Raw genomic sequence first — 14,982 nt, 5'->3', positions numbered from 1 at the left:
AGTATTGTTTGTGTAGAAATCATCTTCCCATCATTATCCCTGCAACAGAAAGACTAGAAACCAACTAAATAGTTTTTAAAAAATCCTCAGCTGGATGTAGTGGGGCTCACCTATAACCCCAGCTACTCAGAAAGGATCCTGAATTTGAGAATTTGAGACTTGCCTCAGCAACTTAGCAAGATCCTGTCTTTAAAAAAAAAAAAAAAAAGGCTAGGATTATAGCTCAGTGTTTGAGCGCTTGCCTCACATGGGGCACTAGGTTTAATCCTCAGCACCACATACATACATACATAAAGCAAAGATATTGTGTCTATCTACAACTAAAAAATAGTTTTAAAGAAGCCTCTTCCAAATACATCCTTTTTATTAATGCTTACTTGAGATGAGAAGACCTCTATTTAGAATAAGAGTCTTATATTTCAGAACACAGAAATTAACTTGTAATATGTCAGTATTTCTGTATTGACTAAAGGTGTTAGAATAAACTTTTGTCCTCCTGGAAGGTTTTTTGTTTGGAGCTATTTAGAGTACTTTAGAAATATATCAACTACTGTAGCTGCCATTACAAAGAACTTTTTTTTAGTGCCCCCCCCCCACAATTTTAGTCCATATTTTATTAGTGTATTATAGTTATATATTCATACTTGTTAAGTCTTATTATTATATATTCATACTTGCACACACTATAACAATATAATTTGGTCAATGTCATTTCCTGATGCTTTCCCCCTCCCTTCCCTCCTCTTACCTGCTGTTCCATTTCCTCTGTTCTACTGATCTCCCTTCGATTTTCTTGAGATATCCAGCCCCACCTTTCATTTCTTTTTTCCTCTCTAGCTTCCATATACCAGAGAAATCATATGACTTTTGATTTTTGAGTTTGCTTACTTCCATTAACCTAGTAGTCTCAAATTCATCCATTTTCCTAAAAATGACATAATTTTACTTTTCTTTATGATTGACTAAACTTCATTATGTATATATAACACATTTTTATTATCCATTTATTTGCTGATGAACATCTAGGATGCCTCAAGAACTTTAAACCTTGTGTGAAATCATTATTTTCATTCTGTTCAAACAGATATGGTGACCCTATAACATTTCTCTGACACCATCTTACAATAAAATATTCTCTTATGCTCACTAGAGAGAGAAATGCAAACTTGGAAACTTTTCTCTCACCATAGCATTTGGTTCCCAAGGAAGACTAGCTCTTCTGAAAGATGAAAGCAAATGATTATTCAGGGATCCTGAAGCTGGGTGTTTTTATCTTCATATTCCAGCATCTGCTTACTCAAGTGTTTGAAGAAATGTGAAACCATAATTAGATAGCTTTCTTATTTCCTTAAATACAAAAAATAGCGGGCTGGGGATGTGGCTCAAGCGGTAGCGCGCTTGCCTGGCATGCGTGCGACCCGGGTTCAATCCTCAGCACCACATACAAACAAAGATGTTGTGTCCACCAAAAACCAAAATGTAAATAAAATTATATTTAAAAAAAAAATAGCTTGTGTACACAAAGAAAAAAAGCTATACTAAACTAAAAAGGTGTTTAACAATGTAGGCATTGGGTTACAGCCCAGTTGTGGAGCACTTGCCTAGACTGCTCCAGATCCTGAGTTTGATCCCTAGTACTAGAGGTGGGGATAGGGTTTTCCACCAGTCTGTTTATGGGGACCCTAACCTGAAAACCTTATTACCTCACAAAATCCTCACCTCCAAATAATCATATGAGTTTGGGGATGAAGTTTCAGAGGGACATTCAAACCATATCACTGCTCCTGCCTAGTGTTTTAAGAGTATATCATACCATAAAGCACTGACCCAGGAAAGATCAAAATTCTACTGAAGGCACACCACTATAAGAGGAAAAAAATAAGTCACACCATCGAAAGTCAGGGCCTATATTCCCAGAGACGAATAACATCTTACATAGAAAACAAAGGATTAGGGTAAAGAATGGCGTCAGCTTTCTAAACAGCATTAGAATCTGCAGAACTAACCATGTTTTGAGGGGAAATGATTTTCAACCTAGAATTTTATTCTTATTCATATTTTCAGTTAACTATGAGAATAAATAAAATTTATTAAAAATTTATACACCACGTGTGGTGTATGCCTGTGATCTCAGCAGCTTGCTAGGCTGAGGCAGGCGGATCGTGAGTTCACAGCCAGCCTCAGCAAAAAAAAGTGAGGCACTAAGCAACTAAGTAAGATCCTGTCTCTAAACAAAAGACAAAAAAGGGCTGGGGATGTGGCTCAATGATCAAGTGCCCCTGAGTTTAATCCCCAGTACCCACCCACAAAAAAATTTATATTTCTTTCCATTCTTACAAAGTTTTTGGAAGATGGGGTCTACTATAAATGAGAATAAACCAAGAAAAGGGTATGGGATCCAGGGAACATGAGAATCAACATTTTTAAAAAAGCTAATAAACTCTCTGCTGAATACTGAAGTTCTGAGAAAACAGGTATGAGTGAACACAGGCCCAGAGAACACTAGTCTAGATTGGAATTGGTGAGATGAGAGCTTAGCAGAGGAGGTCTCCAGAAAGAAGGAAATTTTAAAAAAACAAAACTGGAGGATTACAATGTTTAATCATGTAGGTTTGATATTTAGTATGATATTGAATAACTGGAATCTTAGCCTTCGTACTAAGAAAGATGCCAAAGAGAGGGCCACAGGAGTTGGAGGAGCGGGGCTTGGAAACCATTGCCTCTAGGATAACCAAATTGTACGAGAATGGAAACAGTCTGAACAAAAATAGTCACAAAAGAGAGGGGGGTTATGGTTAAAGGACCAGTTTTTATTGTAAGTCTCTAGTACTAGTTAGGTTTTAACAAGGTTTATGTATAAATTTAATACAAATACAATATAAAAGACACAAAGCTCTCCAGGTGTGATGGTGCCCATCTATAATCCCAGTGACTTAGGAGGCTAAGGTAGGAGGATTGCAAGTTCAAGGCCAGCCTCAGTAACTTAGTGAGACCCTATCTCAAAATTAAAAATAAAAATAGCTGGGTTCGTGGCTTAGTGGTTAAGTATCCCTGGGTTCAATCCCCAGTATCAAAAAAAGCCCCCAAACCAGCTGTTACAGCTGGTTGATGAGTATATTCAGAGTCATTTTACTACTCTGTTTTTGCATATTTGAAAATATGCATACTAAACAATCTTTTGTCCTAGAAGGAAGAGGTGCCATGGAACTAGAACTTAAGCTTTGTGGCTTTTTTGTTTTGTGGCAAAAAATGGAGTGTGGGAATATATTGGTAAGATAAAATCTGCCATACGTTAAAAACTATTAAGAGGCTAGGCACAGTGGTACATAGTGGTGCACTGGAGCTTCCCACCTTAGATATCATATAACATTTTTCATATGTTACTGCAGTGTTTTCCTCTAGAAGGTAAGGATTCTTTATCATAACCACAATACCATTGAGATCTGAAGAGAGTGAACAATAATTCTTTAATAATAATAATAATTCCTTGATCAAATACCCAGTCTGGTATTGGAGATTTCCCCAATTTTTTCTCATAAATGTCTTGTTCAAATTGGGATTGAAAAATCTGTTGGGGATGGGAATGTAGCTCAGTTGGTAGAGTGCTTGCCTTGCGTGCACAAAGCCTTGGGTTCAATCCCCAGCATCACCAAAAAAAAAAAAAAGGCAAAAACAAAATCCATATATTTGGCAGCTCATTTTGGTTTTGAGTCTTTTGGGAGGTGGGGTTGGGAAGGGTTTGCAGTGCTGGGAATTGAACCCAGGACCTCATGTATGCTAGGCAAGTGCTATACCACCCCGTATCCTACGCAGCTCATTTTAATGTAAATTTTTTACCTCATACAAAAATACAGCCATCCTTAAAATTGCAAGCTTGTCTACAATTTGCAGATCGCATTGGACATGAGAATACATGTCCCTATAGGGGACAAGATAATTCCGAGATAGTAAAAGAAAATATAAGTTTATTCAAAAGTACTTTTAATGTTATTTAATACAGTTTATGTAAATATGACATACATGATGGTAGTTTTGTATAATTTATAAATAAAGTGGGTGGAACAATGCAAAGCAAGCAAAGTACTAGGTTGGGGGCTAGTCTATAAGTTTTTGCTACTACTTGTCTGGGTTATTTGAAAAGCAAAATGCAAGCTGGGTGCAATGGCACACGCCTGTAATCCCAGTGGCTCAGGAGGCTGAAGGCAGTTCAAAGCCAGCCTTAGCACAAGCTAGGTACTAAGCAACTCAGTGAGACACTGTCTCGAAATAAAATACAAATAGGGCTAGGGATGTAGCTCAGTGGTTGAGTGCCCCTGAATTTAATTCCTGGTACACGCCCCACCCCACCCTACCCACCCCCGAAAAAAAAAAAAAACAATGAATTTTAGCCTTGGTGGATAATCTTCAGCATACGGAAAATGAATGTGGAACATTTTTTTTTTCTTTTCATTTCTTGATTTAGTTTGAAGTTATGAGTTAAAATGACTTATTTCTTTCTTCCCTCTTTCTGGCCTATACCTTAATTAGGAAACCTCATAATTCTCCTCTTATCAGGGAAGTTAATATAAAGAATTGTTACTCTAATTTCCTGTTATAGTTAATAAGGGATTAAATGGTAAGAAATAAAACTAATTCTACAGTTTTAGGAGCTCATCACTACCACTCTAGGGCTGAGATCTAGATGTTATTGAAGGGAGCCAAAAACTTGTTGTGGATCTGTACTGGTAAAACTTACTAGAAATCTGCTTTCTAGAATGTGCTGGAAATCTGTGCTCCAGGATGCTGACAAAGGCTGTTCAGATAAAAAATGTCTCTCTGGAAGCACTCTGCTAGGTGACTGTTGGCCTCCTATACCACTGTAGCTGAGCACGGGAGAGACTGCTCATATCTCACGCTGAAAAGGCCTGATGATAAAGAACCTGAGGATACTGCAGTGGTCAACTGAGCATGCAAACTGAAACCAGAAAACAAAACTTGTTCTTTCACTTAAGGTCTCTCCAGCATTCTCTTTTGACAAAACTTCACTGTCCATTGATGAAAGGAAGATATTTTAAGGTTCCAGATCTGTATACATAAAGGAAAAGGTTCCAGATCTATTTCCATAGAGAACTGAAAAAGCAATAAGTTGATAATTGGTGCCTGGGATATTATTGTGGGCTTCCTTTTTTTCCCTCCTCAGTACTGGTGGTTGAACCTAGGGGCACTTTATCACTGACCTGTGTCCCTAGCCCTTTTTATTTTTAATTTTGAGACAGGCTCTCACCAGGTTGCTTCGGGTTTCAATAAGCTGTTGAAACTGGCCTTGAAATTGTGATCCTCCTGCCTCATCATCCCAAATCACTGGGATTACAGGTATCAGCCACTGGGCCTGACGCTTGTGTTTGTTTTTGCTGGTAGGAGTACACAGTAACAAAGAATTTGAAGACCTGGCTTTTAATCTCTTGTCTTCACAGTGAATCTATAAACTTTGTCAAAGCCATGAAAAATACTGGAGGCCAATGTATTCATAGAGTAGAGAATTAAATGCCTTTTTTCTTTTATATATATTTACATAGATATTTGAGAAAAATGAATTAGAAAATACGGTCTATGGGGGCTAGGGGTATAGCTTGGTTGGTCTCGCAAGCCCAAGGTCCTGGGTTCAATCCCTAGCACTAAAAAAAAAAAAAAAAAAAAAAAAATACAAGGTCCATGTATAGCAGAGATTTTTGATTGTTTGTCAACTTACTAGTTTTGTTTTGAGTTTTTGGTGCCAGGGAATGAACCTAGAGAGACTTAACCAGTGAGCCACATTCCATCCCTTTTTATTTTTTGAGACAGGGTCTCGCTAAGTTGCTTAGGGCCTATTAACTTGCTGAGGCTGGCTTTGAATTTGCGATTCTCCTGCCTTAGCCTCCCAAGTTGTGGGGATTACGGGTATATGCCACTGAGCCCAGCTAGCTCAAGTTTTAGCTTGTAATTGTTTGTCTGATATATCTCTTCAGATAAAGAATTTGTTAAATTCTTTAAATAAGATTGGAATATTTTTTCCCTCCCAGCTTTTTTGTCTGCCCTAGAATAGTTTTCTTCTTCAACTTAGATATTTCTCTTGCTAACTCATATTCATCCTTCACCTATCACTGCCGCTTTCCTAGAAATCCTTCCCTGACCCATCTTGAATGGGCTAGGTGCTATTCCTCTGTCATCTAAGATAATGTACTCTCACTTAACACATTGTAAATAAATGCCTGTTTACTTACATCAACAGTGTTCACCACCTTCACTGCAGGGCAATTTTAATCCTTTGTTGTTGTGTTTAGGGTACAGCGCATGGTAAAAATTTATTAAAAATTTATGTAGTGAATAAAATGGATACTGAAGGTACTATTTATTTTTGCAAATGTGGGAAGGATCTAATGCCACATACATTATATCTCAGTCTACATTTTTTAATATTACAGAGATTTTTAGCATTTTTATTATTAAATTTATAGTATTGTTTGTATTAAAAACTATCACAAACCACCTTGAAATATCTCTTGCTTTTTCTCAGGTTCCTTTTTTGCCGGGAGATTCAGATCTCGACCAACTGACAAGAATATTCGAAACTTTAGGCACACCAACTGAGGAACAGTGGCCTGTAAGCCCTTATGAGTTTTTTTTAACTATAGTTAGGGTTCTATAAGTTTATTTAGTTGTCATATGCTTCATGTATGTTCTGTCATGTGATTATTGAAGAAATATATTAAATATCTTAGTTGTGATAGCCTCATTACAAAATTACAAATGATTATAAAGGAATACGTTAAAATTATGGCATACCTTTCAACCTCTGTTATACATATAGCCCTTCTCTCGAGTAATTCCTTCTTAGGTTATCACTGTTATATTTGGTATAAAGCTATGCTGAGTTTGTATACCCACAAGTATAAACATATATAATAGGGTTGCATTTTATCTCATTTTTTAACAAAAATTAGGGGCTGGGGATGTAGATCATTGGTAGAATACATGCTCAGCATTCCTAAGACCCTGGGTTCAATCTTCTGCTCCAAAAAAGTGATCCCACTTCAGATTTTTGTTTTGCAACTAACTTGGCTCCTTTTGCTCAAATAAAATAAAATACTTATCATTAATCTTTCCCTTTTTTAATTTAATTTAATTTTTAAAAAATATTCTTTTAGTTGTATATGGACACAATACCTTTATTTTATTTATTTTTATGTGGTGCTGAGGATTGAACTCAGTGCTTCATACATGCTAGGCAAGTGCTTTACCACTGAGCTACAACCCCAGCCCAAGGGCATACCTTCCCTTTTTAATGGCTGAAATATTCTCCTTTATGGCTATTTCATTTTACTTAACTAATGTCTTCATGCATTTAGGTATATTTATATGAAGTATTATTAGTGCAATTAAGATGTTTCAATATTATGATTATTTTATTTCATTACATTGTCTTCAAAAAAATATATAAAGTTGGGTGCAGTGATGTACACCTGTAGTCCCAGCTACTCAGGAAGCTGAGGCAGGAGGATCATGAGCCCAAGAGTTCAAGGACAGCTCCGGGGTCTCAATAGATAAAAATTTATCATAAAATTTATACCGATTTGAGCTGTGAAGTTTTATATTATAGTTTAACAGTACATTTTCACTTATTTTTTAAATAAAAAAATTATATAACTTTTGCTATTTCCTCACATTCTTGCTGCATGTCCTGAGGGATAAATAAATGCTAGAAATGAGAAATTTTTAATCATATTTCTTATCTTATAGTTAAAACTGTAATGAAAATTATCTGAAACTATTATTTAAGGAGTTTCTTAAGTACTGTTATTTCCTCAATTTCCTAATTGGAAAGTTCAATATATGTTCTAATTATAAAACATTCCCTAAAGGTCATCATTTATTGAGACGTTACTATATGTCATTCATGGTGGGCATTTCATAAATCATATTTAATCTACCCAATAATAGTATAAATCAGATAGTTGAAACTTGGTGAAATTAAATAATTTGGCATGGTGGTGTGTGCGTATAATTCCAGGGGCTCTAGAGCCTGAGGCAGGAGGATTGCAAGTGCAAAGCCAGCCTCAAAAACTTAGCAGACTCTGTCTCACAATAAAAAAATTTTTTTAAAGAGCTAGGGATGTGGCTCAACGGTTAGGTGCCCTTGGGTTCAATCTCCATACAAAAAAAAAGTAATTTACCCAAGGTCACAGTGAGTATCAGAATTAGGACTTTAATCTGGATCTGACTCCACAACTACTGTTCATAATATGAGTTCTCTGCTTTTCTACTTTTCTGCTGTGATTTTCTACATAGTATTTGATTACCAATGTCTCTTTTGTTTTTATTTTTTAATTCTTTTTGTAGTTGTAGATGGACAGCATGCCTTTATTTATTTATTTTTATGTGGTACTAAGGATTGAACCCTGTGTCTCACACATGCTAGGCAAGTGCTCTACCACTGAGCTACAGTCCCAGCCCCTTTTTTAAAATTTTCAAATTTTTTTTTTGTTCGTACAAAGGATTGAACCCAGGGACGTTCTACCAATACATTCCAGAATAAGATACAAAAATTTCTTTCTTTGAGGCAGGGTCTTGCTAAGTTGCCAAAGCTGACCTTGAACTGGAAATCCTCCTGCCTCGGCCTTTCAAGTAGCTGGGCTTTAGGTATGTGCCACCAGGCCTGGCTAATATGTGGTCTTCTGGATCATCTTTTGGGTTCCACTGATCTGTTTATCTCTTGCTCTGTAAATACCACAGTCTTAATTAAATAAATTAGATATTCTTAAAGTCAGATAGAATGATCCCACCCACTCTATTCTTTTCTAGAATTATTTCAGCTACTCTAATTCTTTTGCATTTTTCTGTAAGTTTTAGAATAATTAGTTTACATCTATATTAATTTTATCGATTGTGATTAACAATTGCATTAAGCCTATATCCATTTCAGAATTGATGTCCTTAATATGTTGAATCTTCCATTGTACAAAAATGAGGTTTCTCAAACAATTTAGAACTCTTTTATTTCATCAGCATTGTGTAGCTTTGAGTACAAGAATCTATATCTGTTTTGTTCCTTTTCATGTAAGTATTTCATTTTTCTTTTTGGTGATTGATATTATGTTTTTAATTTTTGTGTCTACATGTTCATTGTTAGTATATAGAAGAATGTTTGATCTTCTATTCTGTAGCCTTGTTCTACAATTTTTTTCTTTCTAATAGTGGGTATTTTACCACTTAGCTATGTTCCTAACCCTTTTAATTTTTTGAGACAAGGTCTTTCTAAGTTCCTGAGGCTGGCCTTGAACTTGTAATCCTTCTGCCTCAGGTTCCTAAGCAGCTGGGATTATAGGCATGTGCCACCATGTTCAGTGTTTTGTTTTCTACAAATAGATTTCTTGGGATTTTTTTTATGTAGACCGTCATATCATCTGCAAATATGAGTTTTATCTCATCTATGTACCTTTCAGTCCTTTACTTAAATTTGAATTATAAAATTATTTTTACAGGACATGTGTAGTCTTCCCGATTATGTGACATTTAAGAGTTTCCCTGGAATCCCATTGCAACACATCTTCATTGCAGCAGGAGACGACTTGCTGGATCTCATACAAGGCTTATTCTTATTTAATCCTTGTACTCGAATTACAGCCACACAGGTATTTTTAACAATTTTTCTTTATATTAGGAGATATAAAGATAGTGTTAGCACTGATAAAATAAAATTTGAATTTTGTAAAATTTCTAACATTCTTTAAATATCAGAAGGATGTGTTTTGCTTTGTAACTGTTAAGAAATGGTAGGGCTGGTGTTGTAGTTCAGTTGGTAGAGCGCTTTGCCTAGCATGCGTAAGGTACTAAGTGCAATCCTCAGCACCACATAAAAATTAAATGAAGGTATTGTGTCCATCTACTATGAAAAATATTTTTAAAAAAATAAATGGTATATATTAGTTGAATTCTTATGTATTAATTTAAACTTTATGGCAAGCCTCATAGTGAAAGTGGTTCTTTTAGTGCCCACCCCCCATCCTCAACCTCAATAAATTACAATCCAGATAGTTAATCTGGTTATTTTCAATCAGAAAGCGTTAATGGGAAGGAAGGGTATAGTCAGATACAATGGTATGCTTGCAAGAAATTGAAAGATATTTTAAATTTAACCTAAACAATTGAGAGTTGTTTAAAAGAAATGAGAATGAACAATTTGGAAGACCAATATCTGCTCTTAAAAGAAGGGAGGGGGGAAAAATTGGAGAAATAACAATAAACAAATAATGAGTAAAGTTATCCAATACAAAAATATAAGATCTATAGATCTTATATAGTAAAAATACTTTTCTTTGTTTTATGAACACACACGGTAAGGGCTGGGTATGTAGCTCAGTGGTAGAGCTCTTACCTCGCATGTGACCATGGTTTTAATATCTAATACTGGGGTGGGAAAAAAACAAATACAGGCACACCAAAAAGGGTAATCACAAGTCACAAACACTTAATTGGGTAGAGCAGTGCAAAAATGCAATAATATAATGATTTGACCTTATAAAGGAAGAGACTAAAATAAAAAAAAAAAAAGCATCACAAGTCTTCAAATCACATTAGACTACCAAATCATTGTTTAATGCATTTACTTTTGTAAATAAACCTCCTTCCTTCCCCTCCCTCCATTCTTCCCCACCTCTCTTGGTATTTGGGATTGAACCCAGAAATGCTTTACCACTGAGCTACATTCCCAACCCTTTTTATTTTTTATTTTGAGACAGGGTCTTGCTAAGTTGCTTAGAACCTCACTAAATTGTTGAGGTTGGCTTTGAACTTGTGATCCTCCTGCCTCAGCCTCCCAAGTTGTGGGATTATGAGCATGCACCACTGTGCCCTGCTAATAAATAAACCTTCTCTTTTTAACAGTACATGGTACATTAGTATATACATACTGGGTATTTTACCATTAGAATTTCTCTTCTAATTTCAAAGAAGTAAACTTATTGATGTCATTTTACTCTTATATATTATTTACATCAGAAGAGACTAGGTACAGTTATCTAGAAAGTTATTTTCATTAGTAGTGGGTTTTTTAAAGATAGACACACTATCTTTACTTCATTTATTTATTTTTATGTGGTACTGAGGATTGAACCCAGTGCCTCATATATGCAAGGCAAGCGCTGTACGGTTGAGTCAGCCCCATTAATAGTATTTTTACAGAAAAGTACTAGTCACAATAATGAATTTGGGTGGGATTTTGTTAGATTGGGTTGTATTTTGATATATATATTTTTTCCTATGCTGGAGTTTGAACTGCACATGCTAAATACATTTTCTACAACTGAGCTATAACCCCCAGCCCAACAGAACCCTTAAAAATGGGTTTTAGGGGTTGGGGATTTAGCTAAATGGCAGAGCACTTGCCTAGGATGCACAAGGAACTGAGTTCAGTCCTTGGTCCTGGGAGTTCTGAAGGGGCAGGGAATGAGTGGGTTTTATCTCATGGATGTCTGTATTAGTTAAAATTATATACTCTTTTTTTCCTAGATCTCTGCTTAGTCCAAAATTAGTTTAATTTCCTTATAGAACTGCTGTGACTTGGAAGTAATACTTTTAGAAATGCAAGTTTTTAAAAGCCTTACTTTTAAGAATTTGTATGATTTGGAATTTGAATATATGTGGATGTTGTAACCAACTTGAAGTTCTCTTTGAGCAAGTGCGTTTTGAACTATATATATTTCATAATGTTTAGAGAACCAAAATGGATAATATCTTACTAGTGTCAGCATTCAGTTGTGGAATATTAGAAGTGAGCCTTTTGTTTGTTTGTTTGTTTGTTTTTTCTTTAAATATTTTTGGTTGGGTTTGTTTTTGTTTTGTTTTGTTTTTGATACCAGGGATTGAACTCAGGGGCACTTGACCACTGAGCCACATCCCCAGCCCTAGTTTGTATTTTATTAGAGATAGGGTTGCTTAGCGCCTGGCTAAATTGGTGAGGCTGGCTTTGAACTCATGCTCCTCCTGCCTCCGCCTCCCAAGATGCTGGGATTACAGGTGTGTGCCACTGTGCCTGACCTTATTTTTAGTTGTTAATGAACACTTTATTTTTTTATGTGGTGCTGAGGATCAAACCCTGTGCCTTACACATGCTAGGCAAGCACTCTACCACTCAGCTATGGGGAGTCTTTTTCTTTTCTTTCTTTCTCTCTCTCTCTCTCTCTCTCTTTTTAATATTTAGTTGTATATAAACACAGTTTCTTTACTGTTAAGTTGAAAGGATATCGTTTATTGAATATTTTTTTAAATGTGAGATTAATGTACGTTTGATTTTAAAAATTTTGCATTAGGTTACCACAGATTTACATACAACTATAAACTGAAAAAATATTGGAAAGTTTCCATGTGATACTAACAAAGAAACTCTTTCCTTTATCATAAGAAAATAAACTTTTAGAAGCTAAAGCTAGCTTTACAGTCGTGCAAAATACTAACACTAAGCAGAAAGTAACATTTTTCTATACTTGGCCTGTATTTTAATTCTGTCCAGTAGAACCAAAACCTCCTGAACCCCTTTCAGTATCATTCAACACTAGAACTTCTTCTATATCTGGATAAAAAAATCCGTTCACAAATGTGCTGTGCTATTTGATCACCCTTTTTTACTTCAAACTTCTCTTTGCCAAAATTAAATAACACCAACATTTTTTCTATAATCTTCATCTATGACACCAGCTCTTACATCTATGAAATATTTTGCAGCCAACCCAGAATGTGGAGCTATTCTTCCATAGTACCCAGAAGGAAGAGCTATCTCAAATGTTTTCACTAGGGCTTTCTCCATAGGTGGTACTTTATAATCATAGGCACTGTACAGGTCATAGCCTGCGGTCCCCACGGTCGGGGCTGTAGCGTGCTCCCATAGACCTACAAAGCGGAGTCCCAAGCCGCCCTCCTCCGCAGGCCGGGCCTTTTGTTGGGGGAGTGGGGGTTACTTCTTTAGAACAGGGCATGGCAGCACTGGAGGGCAAGGGAAGACAAGAGACCAGAGAAGAGAGCGAGGGATTCTTTATTTTTATGTAATGCTGGGGATTGAACCCAGTGCCTCACACACGCAAGGCAAGCACTTTACCACTGAGCTATATATAGCCTCATCCCCGCCAGTCTTTTTCTTAAAGTAACGAAATTAATAATCTTAGAATGCTAGATTGTTACTTGTAGTGATTTATTTGCGTGTCCAAATACTTTATTTTAATTGTACTTTGTTTGGGGAATGGGGATTATCACATAGTATTTTTTTTTAATAAATGTATTTTTAGTTGTTGGTGGACACAATACCTTTATTTTATTTTTATGTGGTGCTGAGGATCCAACCCAGTGCCTCAAGTGTGCCAGGTGAGTGCTCTACCACTGAGCCACAGGCACAGCTCAATCACATAGTATTTTTAATGCCCCCTGAAATTTGGGGCATTAATTTTTTGAGCATTTGTAGATTTTCCTGCACACAGTTCAGATATTCACTTAAAAACCTTACTTTGGTATCTTTGAAAAGGCATTGAAAACTAAGTACTTCAGTAATCGTCCAGGACCAACCCCTGGATGTCAGCTGCCAAGACCAAATTGTCCTGTGGAAACTTTAAAGGAACAGTCAAACCCAGCCATGGCAACAAAACGGAAAAGAACTGAGGCCTTGGAACAAGGTAAATATTCCCATTTTTATAAGAAATTGAATGAATTCAGAGAACTCCAAAGAGCTCATATATAGCTAGTGACTGAAGGAAAGCTAAGAATTGTAGCTTATGAGGTATTAACTTTAATTTTTTGTACTGGGGATTGAACCCAGGGGTGCTTTTCCACTGAGCTGCTTCCATGATTCTTATTTTTATATTTTGAGACAGGGTCTTGCTAATTTGCTGAGGGTTGAAGTTGAGGCTGGCTTCAACTTCAGATCTACCTGCCAAGTAGCAGGAATTACAGCTGTATACTACTGTGCCAGGGTTGGCTATTTTTTTAAGTTGCATTAAATAGAAAAAATGTGCTATTAACTGTATGTTTAGTATACCTCAGAGTTATGAGAGCTATCTGTGAGTTCCTTCCTCCTTTCACACATTCATAAGTATAAACTATGCTTAATGTTTAAGTGCCAGTAAGTTAAATAATGGGAGTTGGAATGCAAGGACTGGTTAAAATTACTACAAGACTAACTGTGAACACTTTTTTTTTTCTTTTTGCTTTCTAGGAGGATTGCCCAAGAAGTTAATTTTTTAGTTACAGAGATTCCAGGATGATATTCTGTTACTGGAGGAAATGGTTCAAAAAGCAAATAATGGAAAAATAATAAGTATTAAGTAAATACTGTAGAAGTGAATTTGTAAATATTCTACAGGTGTAAAATATGTAAAACTGTCAGTTATTTTTATTAAATGTATTTTAAAATAAAAAAATTAATTCTAGTTTTTCTGAGTGCAGAAATGAGATAAGTTTGGTTCTTTGAAATGCAGAATTGAAAACACATCCAAAAAAAAAAAAAAGAAAGAAAACACATGAGTGAGGGCTGGGGTTGTGGCTCAGAGCGATCGCTTAGCATGCTTGAGGTACTGGGTTTGATCCTCACTACCACATAAAGTAAAACAAAGACATTGTGTCCATCTGTAACTAAAAAAATAAATATTAAAAGAAAACACATTGGTGAAACCTTAAGAGTGCATGTAGTAATATGAATAACTATGTATGGCAATCTTTAGGATCTCAAAATTATATGTGAATGACAGTCTGTATCTCATAATGAATTTTTTTTACTTGAAACTTTAATTTTTTCCATGATTACATATATATATGTATATCTCTTGTGTGTGTGTGTGTGTGTGTGTATATATATATATATGTAGTTGATTTAATTGTCATGTATGCAACAGTATTTACCCATGCTCTATATATGGACTGCAGTATTTTTCCACTGTTATAAAGAAAATTACCATAAGGGCTGGGGATATAGATCAGTTGGTGGAT

At 35.7% G+C, this 14,982-nt stretch overlaps 2 protein-coding genes and 1 pseudogene across 5 annotated transcripts in view; 1 reads left to right on the top strand and 2 right to left on the bottom strand.

Moving 5' to 3' along the window:
• The window catches only part of Cdk7 (cyclin dependent kinase 7), a 32,709-nt gene extending 18,283 nt beyond the window's left edge, over nucleotides 1-14,426 (top strand). For all 4 annotated transcript variants that reach the window (XM_027951635.2, XM_027951633.2, XM_027951634.2 and 1 more), the window contains 4 exons: nucleotides 6,533-6,619; nucleotides 9,498-9,647; nucleotides 13,526-13,673; nucleotides 14,213-14,426. In XM_027951635.2, the coding sequence (XP_027807436.1) occupies nucleotides 6,533-6,619; nucleotides 9,498-9,647; nucleotides 13,526-13,673; nucleotides 14,213-14,241 (414 nt within the window). In that variant the 3' untranslated portion in view covers nucleotides 14,242-14,426. The remainder of the gene's footprint in view (nucleotides 1-6,532; nucleotides 6,620-9,497; nucleotides 9,648-13,525; nucleotides 13,674-14,212) is intronic.
• Ccdc125 (coiled-coil domain containing 125) overlaps nucleotides 1-14,982 on the bottom strand; it is a 69,216-nt gene that overhangs the window by 17,620 nt on the left and 36,614 nt on the right. The gene's annotated exons all lie outside the window — the stretch shown is intronic.
• On the bottom strand, nucleotides 12,510-12,986 carry LOC114105246 (deoxyuridine 5'-triphosphate nucleotidohydrolase, mitochondrial-like; annotated as a pseudogene).

This window comes from Marmota flaviventris, chromosome 5 (assembly GCF_047511675.1).
Source record: "Marmota flaviventris isolate mMarFla1 chromosome 5, mMarFla1.hap1, whole genome shotgun sequence".
Taxonomy (NCBI): domain Eukaryota; kingdom Metazoa; phylum Chordata; class Mammalia; order Rodentia; family Sciuridae; genus Marmota; species Marmota flaviventris.
The sequence above is the reverse complement of the archived record's forward strand: the minus strand, read 5'-3'. Positions and strand labels throughout refer to the sequence as shown.